This window comes from Heptranchias perlo, chromosome 19 (assembly GCF_035084215.1).
Source record: "Heptranchias perlo isolate sHepPer1 chromosome 19, sHepPer1.hap1, whole genome shotgun sequence".
NCBI classification, from domain to species: Eukaryota; Metazoa; Chordata; class Chondrichthyes; order Hexanchiformes; family Hexanchidae; genus Heptranchias; species Heptranchias perlo.
In genome coordinates this window covers 2,936,065-2,956,406 of record NC_090343.1, presented here as the reverse complement: position 1 = coordinate 2,956,406, position 20,342 = coordinate 2,936,065, and the positions used below count along the sequence as shown (strand labels likewise).

Sequence of the window (20,342 nt, the reverse complement as noted above, 5' to 3'; positions counted from 1 at the left end):
GCCCTGCACATTTTTCCTTTTCAAGTATATATTACATTTTATTGCAACAAAATGTGTAAGTATGTCATAAAGCATGGCTTTTACTTTAATACTGAAGAGTCACCCAGGTCAAGGCCAGTCATATAGGGCAGCACCAGAGCGAGAGGGTAGGGAGACAATGAAGTAAATGGAAGAGGGGAGGAGAAGCTCGTTTTTCTAACGTGCCTCAAACATCTCCGAGCACATCGTATACAGCGCATTACTTTAACGTGAGGTGGCGGTTAGCTGACCCCAAGCTTGGGTTTGGACAGATTGATTGAGGGGGGAGCGTGGGGGTGCGACTGAGCACCAGAGTCCAGATAGCTCTTTCAAAGAGCCGGCATAGGTGTGATGGGCCGAGTGGCCTCACTTTGGCTGTAAGATTCCATGGAAACTACCTGTGGCTCATTGCAGTAAAGGATGTAAATACTGGCTTGTGATATGGTCGTTATGTTCTAACATTATTCTCTTTTCCCCTCCCTTTCTCCGCCCCCCCCCCCCTGCCGATTTACAGGTCATTAAGAACAACCTGAATCCAAACTGGAAGACGTTCTCCGTCTCCTTGCAGTCCCTGTGTAATGGAGATCTGCAGAAGCCCATTAAGGTACAGGTTTTGAATCTTTTTCTGTGCTGACTTCATTGCAGATTTTAATAAGTTACAGGAGAGCAGTGGAGACTTCCCTCGATTCCAGGACTTTGCTCTGTTTGTGAGCTGGTCCCCTGTACTAGGTGATTGTTGAGGAAGGAGTCGTAGGCAGGATAAAGTTTATTTGCAGGAGCCGTATGTATTACAGAAGGATTTCACGTACTGCTTGGTTTATTCATTTTGATTTAAATTATGTGACTCTAAGCTGCCTCAGTTTGCCCCTGTTCCTTGGGTCCTTAGCTGTTCCTCACCCTGAACCAGTTACGGATGTAAGAGAGTCAGGATTGGAAGATGTTTCACACTATTTTGAAACCCGACTGGTTTGATCAGTCAACCACAAGCACGCGTCCAGACGTTTCCCATTGTAGCTCGTTACTGACTACCACTGAGGTGTCTCCCTGTGATTCTAGCCCGTGTCATTTACAGATTGTGAGCGTGACCTTTTGAGTGGTGAGTCTCACAGTCTGTGTCCCAGGTGGCTCAGTTGGTTGATGCACTGCTGGGTGTGATACTGAGCCATCGAGGCTCGATTCTAGTCTGTGCTGGGTTAGCTAATTGCAGCTGGGTTGCAGTCAGGGGTGTTACAATCAATCTCAATACCCCTGGGCAGGGCGGGATGGGAAATCAGCAAATGTTTGTCCCACTGGCCCCTCCAGTGACCCCTCCTGTAAAGAATTTGTGTGGACGTCGGATGAAGACGGGATTGTGCTCCGCTGTGATGCTCCCACAGTTGAATAGCCTGTTAACATTCACCATTTAGGCTCACACACCAGAAGGATGGCCACTTGGGTGATGACGCAGAGTATTGCTGGTGCCTGCGGAACAGTTTCTCCCCCCTCACCGAGGGTCGGAACATTAAACCCACCTACCCCCCCCCCCCCCCAAGAGGGGGCCGTGCTCTCCCCCTGGGGGGCCGGGGGCTGTGCTCCCCCCCAGGGAGGGTCGGCACCTTCAGCTCTTTGGTCTTCAGGAGCATGTTCAGTGACGATTCTCTGCACTCACAACGTCTTTGTTTCACTATCAGGTGGCTTGTAACGATATGGATGAAAGTTCCAGCTCAGATTTGATAGGGGAGTTCACTGTTCCAGTTAAGGAGCTCTTGGAAACAAAGGACCAAGTGGTGAGCCTCACTCTGTAACTTTTCCCCTTGTAGGTCACCTGCTCTGACTATGACGGTGATGGGTCACATGACTTGATAGGCCTTTTTGAAACTAACTTCTCTAAACTGCAGCAAGTGGAAGATGGGACAGCGGTGAGATCCTCTTTATTGCTCTCTTGAATCTTTACAGATAGCTCCGCTTTTATTTAAAACGCTTCTTCCGAAATAACACAGCCGATCCCATCAGGTGCTGATGTGTTGTCTGCAGTTAATGAAGAATTGTAAAATTGGGCACTTCTGTAAATCTATAATTTTTGTTGTATTTCCGTTTTCTATTCTCTCTCTCTCTCTTTTCCTTTATCGTCCCTCTTTTCGTCCATCTGTCTCCCCCTCTCTTCCTCTGCCGACTGTTATGACCCGGCGAGATAATAAAGGTGGGGTTATTCACAACCCGGGGCACAGAGTGGGCACAGTCCGACAACACCGAACTGCCCAGTTCAGCACAGGGGGTTTTACGGTTCGGGTCTCAGTCGAAGAGTTAATATTGAGGAAACTGAGGAGGAAAGATAAAATCACTCTGGGGTTGTAGGGGTGATTGCTGCGTCTGTGAGCTTGTTTTTTAAGGCACATGATCGTAGCAGAATAGATCCTGCCCAGAGGCAGGCCATTCGGTCCATCATCGCATCAAACAGCACAGAAGGAGGCCATTCTGCCCATCGTGCCTGTGCCAGCTCTTTGAAAGAGCTATCCAATTAGTCCCATTCCCCAGCTCTTTCCTCGTAGCTCTGTAAATTTTTTCTCTCCGTGTTTATCCAATTCCCTTTTGAAAGTTACTATTGAATCTGCTTCCACTGCCCTCAGGCAGTGCGTTCCATGCTGTTTCTCCACGTGAGGCCGCCTAGTCCAACTGTTCTCTCCTGATGTTTTACCAAGCAACTACCTAATTCCCTTTTAAAAGGATTTTAGGAGACTGCTGCGACAAGGGTTTGTGATGAGAGTATTCCGCATTCTCACCACCCTCTGTGAAGCATTTAGTTTCTAATCTCCCCTTCAATTCTTTTTGTAGTCTCGCCAACCAGTGGAAACAACCTGTCACTAATTACCCTATCATAACCTGTCATAATCTTGAAGACCTCTATCAGGTGACCCCTGAACCTTCTCGGCTCAAGCGGAAAAAGCCTTACCTTCTCGAGTGTCTCCACCCCTGGTAACAGGCTAGTGAATCTACACTGTACCTTTACCATGATCTTATATGCTTCCTATAATGCAATGCCCATAAAACTGTCCACAGCACTCCATAGGCACCCTAACTCTCTGGGCCTGTACAAGTTCAACATCACCTCCTTGCTTCTGTATTCTGTACCTCCTAGATGGAAAAAAAAGGATTCCGTTAGCTTTTATGGTCTTATCTACTTTTAATTACCTGTGTGTCTGCTGTCCAGGGTCCCTCTGCTCCTCTACCACTTTTAAAACTTTGAGAGGATCTTTCTCTCCTCCATCCCTCCCACTCTGCTCCTTCCCTCCCCCAGTGGAATAGTGTGCAGCAGAGTGGACGATACTGACACTAGGTTTTGCAGTGCCCAACATCGATGTCCCTCAGTTCGAGCCCAAAAATGTATTACTGAAGATGAAAGTATATGGTACATCTCACGTCTCCTCCACGGCCCCTTTCTGTGTTTTGCTTCCTCCTCCTTCAGCTGCTGGCTGTTGCCTGAACAGCCACTGCCTCGAGCTTTCAGTGTCGGCCAGCGTGCGATGGTTCTGGCCTTTTGTTGGTGAGCAGTGCACCATCGTGTGGCCGAGCCAACAATCTACAGAAATCCAGCAGGGAAACACTGAGACCCAATGACTTCAAACATCTCCCCAAATTTCTTAGCATTGCTTTGGGTTAATTCAGTTTGTATCCAATTTACTGCTCTTTTTTTATGTATAAATTAATGACCTGGACTTGGGTATAGAGGGTATAATTTCAAAGTTTGCAGATGACACGAAACTTGGAAATGTAGTAAACAGTGAGGTGGACAGTAACAGACTTCAGGAGGACAGAGACAGACTGGTGAAATGGACAGACACATGGCAGATGAAATTTAACGTGGAGAAGTGCGAAGTGATGGATTTTGGTCGGAAGAGGAGGAGAGGCAAATAAACTAAATGGTACAATTTTAAAGGGGTGCAGGAACAGAGAGACCTGGGGGTGTATGTACACAAATCTTTGAAGGTGGCAGGACAAATTGAGAAGGCTTTTAAAAAGGCATATGGGATCCTGGGCTTTATAAATAGAGGCACAGAGTACAAAAGCAAGGAAGTTATGCTAAACCTTTATAAAACACTGGTTAGGCCTCAGCTGGAGTATTGTGTCCAGTTCTGGGCACCACATTTTAGGAAAGATGTCAAGGCCTTAGAGAGAGTGCAGAAGAGATTTAATAGAATGGTGCCAGGGATGAGGGACTTCAGTTATGTGGAGAGACTGGAGAAGCTGGGGTTGTTCTCTTTAGAACAGAGAAGGTTGAGGGGAGATTTGATAGAGGTGTTCAAAATCATGAAGGGTTTTGACAGAGTAAATAAGGAGAAACTGTTTCCAGTAGCAGAAGGGTCAGTAACCAGAGGACACAGATTTAAGGTGATCGACAAAAGAGCCAGAGGCGACATGAGGAAACATTTTTTTTACGCAGCGAGTTGTTATGATCTGGAATGCACTGCCTGACAGGGCGGTGGAAGCAGATTCAATAATAAATAACTTTCAAAAGGGAATTAGATAAATACTTGAAGGGAAAAAAATTAGAGCCAAGGGAAAAGAGCAGCGGAGTGGGACTAATTGGATAGCTCTTTCAAAGTGCAGGCACGATGGGCTGAACGGCTTCGTCCTGTGCTGTACCTACTATGAGGATGAAGGGCCACAGAGCAGGGAAATGAGGAAGTAGTGATTACCGTATTTACTGATCTTGCGTATAAGATCTTACTATCCCTGTTTTGGGTTAAGAGATTGTCTAATACACATATCAGATCTAGCCTGCTGGTCGTCTTTGGTTTCCAGACTGCAGCTGCAGATTTTAAATCAGGGAATTTGAAATATCACCATGCGGAGCAAAGCACCTTCCTGCTAACTGTTGCTCCATTGCTGTGATATCGAAATGGCAACTTTCCCTTCCGATTTCAGAAAAGTATTGCGCTGCTGATTTGAAAATGGGTGAAAATCCAGTCAGCCGTGGGATTCAAGAGGGGAAGGAGAGTTGCTGTTTATGTACCACAGCACTCGTGGAGCAGAGCTGATTAGAATGAAATGAGAAAGAACAGGGGAGGGGGGAGGTGGAGGGGAGTATTTATGCGCAGCAGTCAACAAGAATTTGGGTAAATAGAAACTTTGTATTGTTGGCGCTCGTCTTATATGAGGGTCATGGGTTTATTCTATTGGACGGAATTTGGTGGGGGAATCATATTGTACGTCCGCTCGTGTGGTGGGTGACACCAAGCTTTGGGTTTTCAAAACCTGTAGATTGAGGGAGATGAAGAGTTCCACAGTTCTGAGATCCAGGAAAAGTTTGAGTGAGAGTCATTGTGATTGGTCTTTAATTCAAGAGAGGTAACTGTATTTGGAGTTTAGGAGGAATGAGGGGAAAGTTCAAAGGGTAGACACCAGAAGGATTGCTACAGAGGGAGAGATTGGCGGCTAGAGGTGGGTGAGGAATCAGACGGGCAGCTTTTATTTCAGTATCTGGTCCAGGAGTAGGAGAGGTGACTGGAGAGCTACCCCAGATATGAAAGAGAGGTTCAGGCCTGGAGGGAAGGATTTAAATACGCAGTAACGCTGAGTTGTTCTGTTTCCCTGATCGGTGTGTTTTTCTCCTGAAGGTTGAATTTGAATTCATTCACCCGGAGAAGAAGAAAAAGAAGAAAAGCTACAAGAATTCCGGCATTATTCGTGTCCGATCTTGTAAGGTGTGTAAATCCTTTATCAAGTTACCTGGGAGAGCTCGGTCTGTATGCGTGTGATAGTTTAATTACATCTGGTTCAGCCTCAAGGGCGGGGTCCCGCAGTGCACGTTAAAGGAAAAGGTAACAGTGGTGAAGTATTCTGAGATCACAAGGTAGCTTTGGATGAAAATAGCACCACAGTCCTGCTAATCTCATCTTTTTCCCTTTGGTGAGGGAAATCTCGGGACCCTGGAGTGTTTGGAGATCGATGACTGACTATGATGTGGGATTGTGTCTGTATTCCGCTGCTCCACAATACCGCATGTTGGTACTTCAAACAACCCCTACTGCCCGGATTTTCTCTTTAAAAAGGTGATGATCTATTGCTCCTCAGTGTCTAGCTACGCTGGCATAGGAGCAGGAGGAGGCCATTCAGCCCCTCGATCCCTTTCCCTTTCTGTTATTCATTTAGATCATGGCTGATCTGTACCTCAACTCTATTTACCCGCCTTTGCTCCATTTCTCTCGATACCCTCACCCAACAAAAATCTATCGATCTCAGCCTTGAAAATGTCAATTGACCCCCAACATCCACAGCCTTTTGGGGAGAGAGTTCCAGATTTCCACTCCCCTTTGTGTGAAAAAGAGCTTCCTGATTTCACCCCTGAACTGTGTAGCTCTAATTTTAAGATTATGTCCTCTTGTTCTAGATTCCCCCACCAGAGGGAATAGTTTCTCTGTACCGACCCTATTCAATCCCTTTATCATCAGACAAACCTTCACAAGTTGTTACTGATTCCATCTTATTTATTTTTACAGATAGAAACTGAATATTCTTTCCTCGATTACGTTATGGGAGGATGTCAGATCAATTTCACTGTGAGTAAATTTCAATGGTATTTGAACAAATTCATGAACCCACCGGGGGAGTGTTGGGGATGTGCCCCCCCCCTCCAACCTCTGTCGCGCTGCGTGCAATTGTACGATGTAGCTATAACCTACCACGTCACGGGCCGTAGAGGGTTTGAGATTGAAAAATGTTCTGGTTTTTGTGCATCAGTTGTTACTGTCCACGTGCTGGTGTCTTTCATATTCCAATATTTAAATTCTGCATGGGCCTGAGCAGAAATTGGAATCCTTAAAGAGCTACGATGTTATGGTGGTTGTTATCCAGAGAACTGGAGTTCAAATCCCACCCTGGCAGTTTGAGATGAAGAGTTCAGTTTAAAAAATCTGGTCTCAGTAAAAGTGACCATGAAGCTGTCGGATTGTCTTAAAAACCCAACTGGTTCACTAATGCCCTTTAGGGAAGGAAACCTGCCGTCCTTACCCGGTCTGGGCCTATATGTGACTCCAGTCCCCACACCAACGTGGTTGACTCTTAACTGCCCTCTGAAGTGGCCCAGCAAACCACTCAGTTGGCCCACCACCATCTTCTCAGAGTGACCAGGGATGGGCAATAAATGCCAACCTTGGCAGTGAGGCCCACATCCCAAGAATGAATTAAAAAATCAATCATACTGGTTTAAAGGAGGTTGATATTGGGGGACAGAGGAACTTTTTATTGCAGTTCTTTGATTGCAACCTGTTGACATATATTACATTCGTAGAATATGGTGTCGGATAAAGTGAGTGTGGTACAGTGTGCAGGAGCACGTTGGTTGTCGGGCTGGGCAGGTTGGGGTACTAGAGGGACGAGCTCAATGGGACAAGCGGCTTCTTCACGGCCCGGATTTTTTTTGTGTGTGCTTCTTGTGAAAAGCGCTGGCTGAGCCTGAATCGACCGGTCAGACAGCATCTGAAGAGCAAGATGTCAAACATATCAACTCGGCCGCCTCTTATCAGGGAACCGGTGACTTCTGATGAGGCATCATGTTCGATGAAACTGCTTGACCTGTGTGTTTGTGGCATTTTCTTTTATTTCGGATAAGTCAATCTCTTGGTCATGGGGAGTCAAACACTAGGGCCATCGTCAGGCGATGTAGGGTTAGAGGGTGGGCCATAAATGAACCAGGTATAATTCAGTCCCCATTTTTACATTGGTCCTTGCTTTTATATAATAATTTGATTTTATATTTATAGTTAAATAGCAAATCTTAGGGAAATTTGGGAAGCAGAGAAGGCAAGTTGGTTGGAGCAGGGGAGTTGGGAGATGCAAAACTGAGGTACTACAGCGCCACCACTGGCGGAGGATATAATTATAGTGTGACAAGTTTACATAGGCAGTCCCCATTATAAATGTGAACATAGGAATTGATAATAGCAAAAGTCGACAAGAGGAACTCACTGTTTTGTAAATGGGATGTGTGCACGGGCTTCAGATTTTTTAAGGATTTGCAGTTTGCAGATTTTTGTTTTGTCCCTTTTTGTTAAACGTTCTTAACGATTCCCCCTCTGGCAGGTTGGCATAGACTTCACTGGATCCAACGGAGATCCTCGTTCACCAAACTCCCTCCATTACATCAGCCCGAATGGAGTGAACGAGTACCTGACTGCCATCTGGTCTGTTGGGCTGGTGGTGCAGGATTACGATACGTAAGATTTCCTCGTTCTCTTCCATCATTTGTTTTCAAAGCACTTCTGGTTAGTGAACTAATGAAATGACCAACAAATTGAGTGCATTTTGTTCTCCCTGTCCCCACAGAGATAAGCTGTTTCCTGCATTTGGATTTGGTGCTCAGGTCCCTCCCAACTGGCAGGTAAGTGAAGCACTGACTTAGTTTGTGAGTTCTGATGCATTGGTCACTGTGTCCTACTCTTTGCATGCAGTGCTACGGGTGCTGTATGACCTTTCCCCATAACATGGAATGATGCAGCACAGAAGGAGGCCATTCGGCCCATCGTGCCTGGGCCAGCTCTTTGAAAGAGCTATCCAATTAATCCCACTCCCCTGCTCTTTCCCCACAGCCCTTCAAGTATTTATCCGATTCCTTTTTGAAAGTTATTATTGAATCTGCTTCCACCGCCCTTTCAGGCAGCGCATTCCAGATCATCACAACTCACTGCGTAAAAAAAATTAATTCTCCTCATCTCATCTCCCCCCGGTTCTTTTGCCAATTACCTTAAATCTGTGTCCTCTGGTTACCGACTCTCCTGCCACTAGAAACAGTTTCTCCTTATTTACTTTATCAAAACCATGATTTTGAACACCTCTATTAAATCTCCCTTTAACCTTCTCTGCTCTAAGGAAAACAACCCCAGCTTCTCCAGACTCTCCACATAACTGAAGTCCCTCATCCCTGGCACCATTCTAGTAAATCTCTTCTGCACCCTCTCTAAGGCCTTGACATCCTTCCTAAAGTGCGGTGCCCAGAATTGAACACAATACTCCGGCTGGGCCTAGCCAGTGATTTATAAAGGTTTAGCATAACTTCCTTGCTAAGCCTCTATTAATAAAGCCAAGGATTCCATATGCTTTTTAACAGCTTTATCAACTTGTCCTGCCACCTTCAAAGGTTTGTGTATATGAACCCCCATGTCTCTCTGTTCCTGCTCCCCCTTTAAAATCGTTCCATTTAGTTTATTTTGCCTCTCCTTGTTCTTTCTCCCAAAATGCATCACTTCACACTTCTCTATTAAATTTCATCTGCCAAGCGTCTGCCATTTCACCAGTCTATGTCCTCCTGAAGTCTGTTACTATCCTCCACGTTGTTTATTGCATTTCTGAGTTTTGTATCATCTGCAACCTCTATACCCAAGTCCAGGTCATTAATATAGATCAAAAAGAGCAGTGGTCCTAATACTGACCCCTGGGGAACACCACTCTATACTTCCCTCCAGTCTGAAGAACAATTGTTCACTATTACTCTCTGCTTTCTGTCCCTCAGCCAATTTTGTATCCACGCTGTCACTGCCCCTTTAATCCCATGGGCTTCAATTTTGTTAACAAGTCTATTATGTGGCACTTTATAAACACCTTTTGAAAGTCCATATACACAACATCAATCACACTACCCTCATCAACCCTCTCCGTTATTTCATCGAAGATTCATATTCTGCTTATGACTGATAACGGTTGTTTGCAGAATGCATTAATCAAGTATCCCCTGCCGTTTGTACTACAGATTTTCTGCAGCTCAAATATACAGACCCACATGTTGTTCCTGCAACTTCACTGTGTTGAAATCAAGACTTGCTGCATTGTCTTCTACTCTTAACACATAACCTTAAAACTTGCTTGGTCTTCCCTTGCTCCTACAGTCTACTGGCTTTTAAAACCCAATCTTGGCATTGCCAAACCACCACTTCCTGATTCTTACAGTCTGCTCTCCTTTTTGCAATCTTCACAATATGGAGCTTCTCTGGTGAAGGTAGCTGTGAAGCATTGAGGTTTCGAAACCTGTGAAACTTGTGAATGTTGTTGTGAAACGTGACTATCGTTCTAAAGCTGGGCATCGCATACTGCCCTAGAATCTCCAGTAGAAGCTGCCGGCTCACAACAGACAACTCGGGCTCTGACCTGGGAGTTGCTGGTCTCTGATGGGTCATTTTGTGGAGGGACCTGGTTGTGGCATCATTCGGACTGGTGCCTCCTTACTCTGGGATTGATCCAGGAGTGAGATTTATGTAATCCATGCAGGGGCCCCAAATCGGAGAGTAGTGCAGGTCTGAGATGTTTCCCCTGGCTGGAGAGTCTAGAACTCGGGGGCATAGTCTCGGATAAGGGGTTGGCCATTTAGGACTGAGATGAGGAGGAATTTCTTCACTCTCAGGGTTGTGAATCTTTGGAATTCTCCACCCCAGAGGGCTGTGGGTGCTCAGTCGTTGAGTACATTCAAGACTGAGATCGATAGATTTTTGGACACTAAGGGAATCAGAGGAAGTGAGGATCGGGGGGGGGGGGGGGGAAGTGGAGTTGAGGTTGAAGATCAGCCATGATCTGATTGAATGGCGGAGCAGGCTCGAGGGGCCGAATGGCCTACTCCTGCTCCTATTTCTCATGTTCTTATGGGAGGCTGTCTTGGAGAGAAGGAGTGAAATAGGAAACAACAGTTGAGAATTTCAGTAATGAAGATTTTGAACCCAAGCGCCTAAATGCTGATTCCTTCTTTTCTCAGGTATCCCATGAGTTTTCCTTGAATTTTGATCCCAACAACCCGTATTGCCAAGGTAGGAAACTTCTCCTTCAATCTGTTGAGGTGGACTCAGTGTGGTGAGATCATTGGTGGTACAAGGGAAGGGCAGCATAGGACGAGTGCTTTCTGTTCAGGGTACTTTCTGGTTAATCCCGGCAATCTTACCCGCCTGGTTCGGGTTTCATTCCCTCCAGAGCAGCCTGGGTGGAATGAGTTCCGTGGAGGTGCTGCAAAGTAGTTCCGTTTACCTCGGTGGAAACTGGTACTTGCACTCTGGAGAGCTTTGTATCTGCTGGGTGCCGAGGATTGTTCCGCCAGTAGCATTTATTTGGTGGTGGGGCAGATTGAACTCGGGCAGTGCCACTCTCAGCTGCCCGCTAAAACATGCGACAGACTGTTCGCAACCTCGGCGTCCCGTTAGACCCTGAGCTGAGCTTTCGGTCCCACATCCTTCCCAAGATCGCCCACTTCCAACTCTAACATCACCCACTGCCGTCCCTGCCTCAGCTCATCTGCTGCCAAAACCCTCATCTATGCCTTTGTTAACTCTGGACTCGACCGTTCCAATGCTCTCCTGGCCGGCCTCCCGCACTCCATAAACTTTAGTTCATTTCTATCCTGCACCAAGTTCCATTCACCTCTCACCCCTCACCCCTGTGCCTTCTGACCTACGTTGGCTGCTGGTCCCCCAGCGCCTCCAGTTTAAAATTCTCATGTGTGTGTTTAAATCCCTTCCTGACCTCCCTTCCTGGAGATAGTCCCCCAGCAATCGAAAAGATCGGGGGTTGGTTGGGGGGGACTCGGAGGGTGGAAGAGATCATGGAGGCGGGGGGGAGATCGCGAGGGCAGGGGGAGATCTCTGTAGCCTCATCCACCCCTACAATTCCCCACCCCAGAATTGTCCGCTCCTCTGACATTGGCCTCTTGCCCATCTCCCCCAGCCCCCCCCCCCCACCCAGTCCCTTTGCCCCACCATTGGTGGCCGTGCCTTCAGCAGTCTTGGTCCCAAGCTCTGGAATTCCCTCCCTAAACTTCTCCGCCCCTCTCTCTTCCTTTTAAGTCCCTCCTTAAAACCCACCTCTCTGACGGAGCTTTTGATCCCCGCTCCCAATCTCTCCTCCTTCGAATCAGTGTCTAATTTTCCTTACGCCTCTGTGAAGCACCATGGGACGTCTTTCCACGTTGAAGGTGTTGGGTAAATGTCGTTGCTGTGGCACTGACTGTCCCTCCTGATCTCCGGTGACTCCCCACAACAGAGTACGAGAGATCAAGTATGTGTGTCTCTGTCTGTCTGTCTCGTATCATCCCAACCACTGGTGCTGTAACGTAGCCAGTACTTGCAGTCCCCCATTTCCTTCCCCTTGCACCCCCCGCCCCCACTTCCCACCTCGCAAAGGTTCTGCTGCCCACCGGGACGTACCTCACAGTCATATCTGCTCCTCCCGTGCACCAGGTAACGCCACTAACACAGCCAGTTGAAAACCGTAGACGTAACTCTGAAGGACCCACAGCGCAGTGGATAGCATCCTCCCCCACACCCCTCCCAACACACTCTTGGGGCTGGTGTTAAAATTCCATTGTAAGCAAACCTACAATTAACACACAACCTGCAGATAGAATTTAGTTTTCCATAAACCAAAGCTGCCTAATTCGGGGGAAGTCTAACCTGGATGGGGGGAGCGGTGTGTGTCTGGGCTATGCTGGGTGTTGGAGGATTGGAGCACAGCCAGTACGAGCTGCAGCATTTTTGCTTTCCGTTAGGTGCTGTCATACGGCTGATGAAATGTCCAATTTTTTCCATTCGGATCCAATGAGTTAAGATGTTGGTGTTTTTGGTACATTGTCCCTCTCCTGGGGTTACGGGATAACTCTGAATTCACTGTTAATCCAGTAGGTGCCTGTGCCTCCTGGCGAGGTGCTGACCTACACTTACCAGATGGTCTCGGGTTCGATCCATGCTCTGTGTTGATTAACCCGATGTCTGTTGGAGTGCTACACTAGGAGACAGGAAAAAAAAATGAGCCAGGGTTCCTGATCCTGATTGCGATCCAGTGACTCCCTGCTGGAAAGTCTGTGTAGATGAGCATCAGGTGAGAACGGGATTGGGCTTGACTGTGATGCCTGCAATGTTGAAGAGCCCGCTAATACCGACTGTCTGGGCTCGCATTACAAAAAATGGCCATTTGGGCATCTGGCCGGTGCCCAGAGCTGATGTAGGAAAGAAGAAGGAGGCACCACCCCATTTACCTTGGGATTTGCCTGCTGGGGCACTGACTGGGAGTTGACTGTAAGGACGGTGTGAGGAGTGCGGCAGAGCGGAGATCACTGGTCCGCAGAATCCGCTTCTCACGGAATAAACCAAGAATCGCCCCGGATCCTCGCAACGGGAAGTAAAGTAACGATTCATTGAGGGGCACAGGGACATTCAGGTCTTTAGTTGAAGTTGAGTTTTGACCCTAATGTCTGTTTGATCTGGCATCTGTTTGCTTGTGAACATGACCTTGTGTATCATGCGATGCCATTGCATTAATTTCAGGCCGGTTTAATGATGCTTTCTGTTGACAGGGGTGCAGGGGATTATTGACGCGTACCGTAATGCAATCGTCAACGTCAGACTCTATGGACCGACCAACTTCTCACCCATTATAACCCACGTGTCCCGATTCGCTGCGGCATCGGCTCAGGCACCGACGGCAGCGGTGAGTATCGACCTGCGGCACAAACCGGCAGGTGTGTGGTGGGGAGGAAACCAGGTCTGTTCAGCAAGTAACCTCAGTCCGCTCAGCCTGGGTCCACTGCTTCACTCTGTGTTAATCGGAGTGATGGGACACTCAGCTGCCTGTGAGCTGCAAGTGGGGTCAGTCCTGGGGACCCCCAGCTCGAGTGTGAGGGGGGTGTGGGGTGGTGGGTGAGCTGGGGGGACCTGTGCTCGTTGTGGAGGATACGTACCACAGTGGGTGTGGAGCACCTCCGCTAGCCAAGCTTGGCCATGCTGTCAATCAGAGAGAGGTGTGAACCTGCTAAGGAGCAGAGGCTGGAATATTGAGGGAACGTCCGTCCCAGACAGCTGGTGCCACCGTCCAAAGCGTGTGATTTTTTTTTGTTGAGGGAAAGTCTTGTAGATATTTCTGCAGTCCAATCTTCCGTTACGGGGTCCGGTAGCTGTTACGGGGTCCGGTAGCTGTTACGGGGTCCGGTAGCTGTTACGGGGTCCGGTAGTGCAGTGATTGTGGTCCTGGACTAGAGGTCGTGAGTTTGAATCCCATCGTGGGCAAGTTGTGAAATTGAATTCAATAAATCTGGTCATGTGTGGGCTGCCACCAGGAAAAGTGACCATGAAGCTGCCGGATTGTTGTAAAAACTCAACTAGTTCACTAATGTCCTTTTAGGGAAAGGGGATCTGCTGTCCTCACCTGGTGTGGTCTCCGTGTGACTCCAGTCCCACAATAGGCTGAGCGATTTGGAGGTGGTGGTGTTCCCATGCACCTGCTGCCCTCGTCCTTCTAGGCTGTTGAGGTCATGGGTTTGGGAGGTGCTGTCAAAGAAGCCTTGGCGAGTTGCTGCAGTGCATCTCTGATCAGATTGGTTCAGTTTTAGGTAAGGGGGGGATCTGTGGTTCGATTAATGGATCGGGTGCGTCCACTGCCCGATGAGGACAGACCAGCAGGACCCAGGTTCATTCCTAGTATGTGCTGAGTTAGCTGATCTCAGCCAGGGTATGAGGTGGTGCAGTTATCCTCAGTGCTATCCGCTGGAAGGTTCATGCCTGGGGATGTTGGGCAGGATTGGGTGATTCCCTCCACAGTTGATCAGCCCGACGACACTCACTGGTGGTGAACAACTACTTTGATTGAGCGATTGGAGGGTGGTCCGCACCTGCGAAACTGTATCCCCCACAAGAATCCCACCCCCTGGGGAAACGATCCCGGGTCTGTGCTTACATTTTTTTCTTTTTTCTCTTCTCCCCCTTCAGCAATACTACGTTCTGTTGATTATCACCGACGGGGAGATAACTGATTTGGACCAGACCAGGAATGCAATTGTTGAAGCCTCTAAGTTGCCCATGTCCATCATCATCGTGGGTGTCGGTAACGCGGATTTCAAGGCCATGGAGTTTCTCGATGGCGATGACGGGGTCCTGAAGTCACTGGCCGGAGAACAGGTTGCCCGGGACATTGTGCAGTTTGTCCCTTTCAGGCACTTTCAGAATGTAAGTACGACAGACTGGAGGCACCGGTTTGAAAATTGAAAAGCAGAGAAGTTACGTTAAACTTGTATAGAACCTTGGTTAGACCACACTTGGAGTATTGTGATCAATTCTGGTCTCCCCGGTGTCCTGGGCCAATATTTATCCCTCAGCCAACATCGCTAAAACAGAGTATCTGGTCATTTATCTCATTGCTGTTTGTGGGATCTTGCTGTGCACAAATCGGCTGCTGCGTTTCCTACATTACAACAGTGACTACACTTAAAAGTACTTCATTGGCTGTGAAGCACTTTGGGACATCCTGAGGTCGTGAAAGGCGCTATAGAAATGCAAGTTTGTTCTTTTCACTGATTGCACTTGTGTTGAGTCCATGACTGTGACTCTGTCTGTGGGTGGGTTGGCACTGTTGCCATTACAGGCCCGTATTGGCTTTCCCTGGTTATTCTCGCAGGGATAAGGAGGGGGAAATCAGCTGGGGCTAATCACAGTCCGGGAACATAGTTTAAGAATGAACTTGAGTGGATGTCAGATTAGGTCAAAATTGGGCTTATCTGTGATTCCCTGCCTTCTAACAAAGCAACAGGATGAGGCCATTCAGCCCCTCGAGCCTGTTCCGCCATTCAGTTAGATTGAATGGCTGACCAGGCTCGAGAGGCTGAATTGCCTAATCCTGTTACTGATGTTCCTAACAAAAAATCTATCAATCTCAGTCTTGAAAATTTCAATTGACTCCCAGAATCAAAAGCCTGATGGAGACTTCAATCAGCTGATATGTTTAACGTGAAATCAGCTCAACCTCTGCTACAATGTCTTGGTTCATTCAGATGGATTTACTGTCCACCACATATAACGGTCAAATTGCGTTAGCACGCTCTACGCGGTGGGGACTGTGCGTGGAATCTTCAGCACAGAAACAGGCTATTCGGCCCAACTGGCCTGTGCTGGTGTTTATACTCCACACGAGCCTCCTGCCACTCTAATCACCTCGTCCCACCCTGTCCCCGTATGCCTCTGCTCCCTTCTCCCTAAAGTATGCGTCAAGCCTCCCCTTAAACGCATCAGTGCTAATCTGCTTCAGCCTCTCCGTGTGGCAGCGAGTTCCACATTCTCGCCACTCTCTGTGCAAAGAAATCTCTGCTAAATTCTTTATTTGGTCTGTTAGTGGCTATCTTATAATTATGTCCCCTTGTTCCGGGCTCGCCCACAGGTGGGAACAGTTTCTCCATTTGTTGCCTGTGTAATATAACTTCCTTCTTCACCCGTATAACGCATCACTGAACTTTACAATCATTCATTGCCTGTGTTTTGGGGGATTTGATATGGTGCTGTTTAAATGCAAGTATTTCTTTCAATTGATGGCAACTCAGATTTTATTTCCTTTCTTTCTCAGGCACCAAAGGAAGCTCTGGCTCAGACTGTTCTGGCTGAGGTTCCTAAGCAGTTAGTGTCCTACTTCAAGATGAGAAACCTGCCTCCGGTGAATCCCCCGAACCCCACCCAGTAGAGAGACGAGTAGGTGCACTGCTTTCGGTATAACACTCACCCCTTCACCTGTCTGCACCCGCACCCCCCTCCCTCCTACTGACTGTGATGAGGGTACTGATGATTCCGTAATGCAGAATTGCACAGATAAGGGACAGCTTCTCTCCCGACCACACGCCGGCAACACCGCCACACCTACACACACACACACACACTTGAAACGCTCATGGTCTGCTATGAGACTGTCCTGGGAAGACTCGCGAGGGGTGGCAGTGCTACCATATGACAGCACAGGTAGAAAACAGGGCAATCTTGAACCAGTTAACCTACTCCCAAACAGAAGTGCAGTCATAATCTTTTACTGACCAGTCTTTGGGGATTAAACGTTGGGTGAGTTCTCGGTCGCAGCTGTTTGAAGAATGGGAGCCTCCGATCAGATTATGACCATGTCTGTCTGAATATAGTCCTGGATTCCAAAGGGGTTTGGTTTAGATAATATCAGCGTGTTGCCTGGCTTTTAGCTGCAGCTGTTCCATTACCCGGGCAGGTGAGCTGGGATTCAAACTGCACCTTCACTTTGCACCTGGGTTGCAGGTGATTTCCATGGTCTGTCCACATGGGGTCCGTGTCTGGATTCACAGCACCCGACTCGGCTGAGTCTGGACAGTGCACTGACTCAACTCCATTTCCAGACTCTCAAATCGATAGAGGTTAACCCAGACTGAGCTGTGCCGGCAGCAAGCAATTGGAAGCTGTGTCTCCTGTTGGGAGAGAGACCCCGGATTGCTCGCCATTTGCTGTTCACACCATTGCGAATCTGTTAGAACACTTTTAAAATGAGAACACTGTCACAACACTCTAAAGCAAAGTACACACGAGCTGATTACTTTATGGTCCTTGCCCTCAACAAGACCAGAACCGAACGTCTCCAATCTCGATCGGAGGGGAGAGGGCTGATCCCAGCAGCTGCTGCTGGCTCTGATTACAGTGGGGTGGGAAGGTGGAGAGGGGGCAAATGAGGCTCGGAGTGGGTTTAACACTGAATCTTGCAGTCCACAGCGACATTTATCCGAGAAAAGTGGGACCGAAGGGAATTGAAATAGGAAAGTAGTGCTGCAGTTGACCAGGCAAGAATTGAATTTAATTCTAGTCAGTCGCCCGGTATCACTGAGTAGAAATAGTGCACAGAATTGACTCTCGCTGCCCAATGGATCCTCTGCTGCCTTGCACACCTGACTCCCATAGCTTTATTCGCCCATGCTGCATGCACTTAACGTATGATACTTAAAAAAATATATATATGCATTGTAATCAGATCGCTAGCGATGGCAGTCGGCTTTAGAACACTGTGTTACTTGCTCTGCACAGTGAATGATTGTACTGAGATGCTGCCATCTCTCATCTTACTTTTTAAACTTGGATTTAATTTTTTCCAGTTGAATGTTTCTGGACCCTTGACCATTCACACTGGGCTCTTTTTTAATTGATTTCCGCTGCACTTTCTGTTTCAATGTACTTTCTAACCCCTAAGCCAGCAGGCACCGTTAAGTGTGTATGTTGACAGATTAAGGGTTAAGAAATTTGAGGAGACAAAAGTGATTAACTTTTTTTTTTCCTTGAATTGTCTATCAATACTTTAACTATGAATACATAGCTGTGTTTTTATACTTTATGCAACAGTAAAATGCAAAAAGGTCATTTTCTACTAAGGAACTGTGGGAGGGGGGAAGCAGAGATATAATGTGACGGGATGTGATCCCGATTTGTGAATGAAATTCCCCCTGTTCTGGTTGAATATTTTGATTGTTTCCCATTAGATTGCCCACGGGATGAGTTTAGCCGTCCGTTGAAGAGCTTGTCGATATACATTGCTTACCCTGGAGTGGCTGGGCCTATTCCAACAGCTCCATCTTTCTGTTGGAAGGATCAGTTTATGGCACCTTGCATCAGTTGAACCTGCGATTGAGCTAATTAAGTTTGCAGTCAGCCACAGCTCCCTTCACTCCCCGCTCTCTCCCCACCCACCCTCCCACCAAAACACAGTGTTACATTAATGAATTACATAAGTCCAGTACCGTATTTACAAAACTGCACAGTGAACACATCATGGTTGAATTGCTGCCCCTGATATACCGGGACATTTCCTGGCGACAGTCTGCAGATTAAGTGCCAGTAACCTCACGGTGATTACATCGCAAGTTCACTCTTTCCCCGAGGGTGTCGGAAGCTGTACAGAGCGCTGGAGTTGAACCTTGACCTCTGTTGCCAGTCTGAGGGGAGGGAGGAACGGAACAAAAAAACAACACTAAACGAACAAAAACTCCCAAAGCTCAAAACAAAGAGCGTTCGCTAAAGAACTAATGTTCTGTGGGTTCAAACACTGGAACTCCTTGTGTATATATATCCCATACTGAGACCCCTCTCCTGTTCGCTGCTCCCTGTCTGGTTTGCTGTTGGCTCTCTGCGGGACTAGAGTATGTTCACAAGGTGAAGCAATGCCCACAAGTCTGACTGTAACAAAACTCTGTTTTAGCTCCATGTTAGTTATACATTTTGAAAGTGGGGCTCTGGCTTTACAGATTAAGCAATCCACAAATTGTATTTTTTAATTACATTTTTCTGCACTTAGTTTAAATCACAAATATAATGCAGTAATGATTTAAAGTGGAACATTAGACACATCCCAGAGATATTAATGTGGCCAAGTCTGAATTACTTTGTTTTTTGTGACCTTTATGACTATTTTCTATCAGTAATTAACTGAGCACAGTTAAAGATCCATCAAATGGCTGAGAATCTGGAATCTCAGCTTTTAAATATCCAGCCAAATATTTAGTTAATTATCAGCGGTGTCTAGTTTATAATTGGGATGTTGGTGGTGATTAACATTTAAACTCTTGCACTTCCTGCCCTGATTAGCGTGTCAGTGTTTCATGGTTCACAAATCTCCTAACCCTTTCTGCTTCTCCTGTTGGGGGTTCATGCACCATCGATCTTGGCCATTCAATCAGCAGCAAAGTACTTTGGTCCAAAACCCCCAGCACCTGCTGAAATCCCAAGTGCGTCCTTGCCCTGCGCACCAAATCCAACTGCTGCTCCATTCTAATTCTAACCGAAGAAACACGAAATGACGGTGTGAGAGTTATACTGCTGCCTGCGCTGTGTAGAGGCCTTGTTACCACTCAGACAGTGACAGGGTCTCTACACTCCCTCCGGTGCTGCATTTAGGAAGATGGCAGAGTCAGTCTGAGGAGTGTAACTAACCTTGGGCTCGTGTTCAGAACTCTCCAGCTCCTGCAATTTGTGCCAAATGTACATTCATCCAATTTTAGTGTCATGCCTTTTGAATCTTTGTGAACCAGCCAAGTCTCGCTCTGTTTCAGTTAAAAATGTCGCCTATTTTGCCCTTAAAAATTCATTCATGAAATTCCAAACGGGCTCCATATGTTAAATGTGATCTGTCTCCCTCTTTTTGGTCTTGGATCTCTCAATTTATTTGGGGATTGGGGTCCTGGAGGTTAGGATTATTTCACACATATGGTTACCAAGTTGTTAGCCTTCCCTTTCCTCTTCCCCTTTCTTTCTCCCTTCTCCCTCTTTCTTTCTCCCCTCTTTCTTTCTTTACCTTTTTCCAGACAGACTGAACCAGAAAGTCTCATTGAACCAAACGTACATGGGAATTTACAATTTGTCCAAACTATCAAAGCAAGTCATCTTTAGTAGAACATGACCAGTTATCTGTTTAAATGTAACTGTTTTTACTTTTATGATGGGTTTTGAATAAATAATTATAAATCTCACACTGTGTGTGTTAATCATTGGAGAATGAAGTTAGGGCAGAGAATTTGTACACTATTTACTGGTCCATAATTGGTAGGAATTACAATGCATTGGCTCACTGAC

At 47.0% G+C, this 20,342-nt stretch overlaps 1 protein-coding gene across 6 annotated transcripts in view; it reads left to right on the top strand.

Moving 5' to 3' along the window:
- Window positions 1–20,239, top strand: part of cpne1 (copine I) — a 102,405-nt gene extending 82,166 nt beyond the window's left edge. For 4 of the 6 annotated variants that reach the window (XM_068000167.1, XM_068000168.1, XM_068000170.1 and 1 more), the window contains exons 7-16: window positions 533–622; window positions 1,818–1,916; window positions 5,613–5,699; window positions 6,495–6,554; window positions 8,077–8,210; window positions 8,320–8,374; window positions 10,733–10,784; window positions 13,316–13,449; window positions 14,724–14,960; window positions 16,348–20,239. In XM_068000167.1, the coding sequence (XP_067856268.1) occupies window positions 533–622; window positions 1,818–1,916; window positions 5,613–5,699; window positions 6,495–6,554; window positions 8,077–8,210; window positions 8,320–8,374; window positions 10,733–10,784; window positions 13,316–13,449; window positions 14,724–14,960; window positions 16,348–16,461 (1,062 nt within the window). In that variant the 3' untranslated portion in view covers window positions 16,462–20,239. Of the gene's footprint in view, window positions 1–532; window positions 623–1,688; window positions 1,785–1,817; window positions 1,917–5,612; window positions 5,700–6,494; window positions 6,555–8,076; window positions 8,211–8,319; window positions 8,375–10,732; window positions 10,785–13,315; window positions 13,450–14,723; window positions 14,961–16,347 lie in introns of all 6 variants that reach the window. The other 2 variants (XM_068000171.1, XM_068000172.1) reach the window with 2 other exon arrangements.
- The last annotated feature ends 103 nt before the right edge of the window (window positions 20,240–20,342 follow it).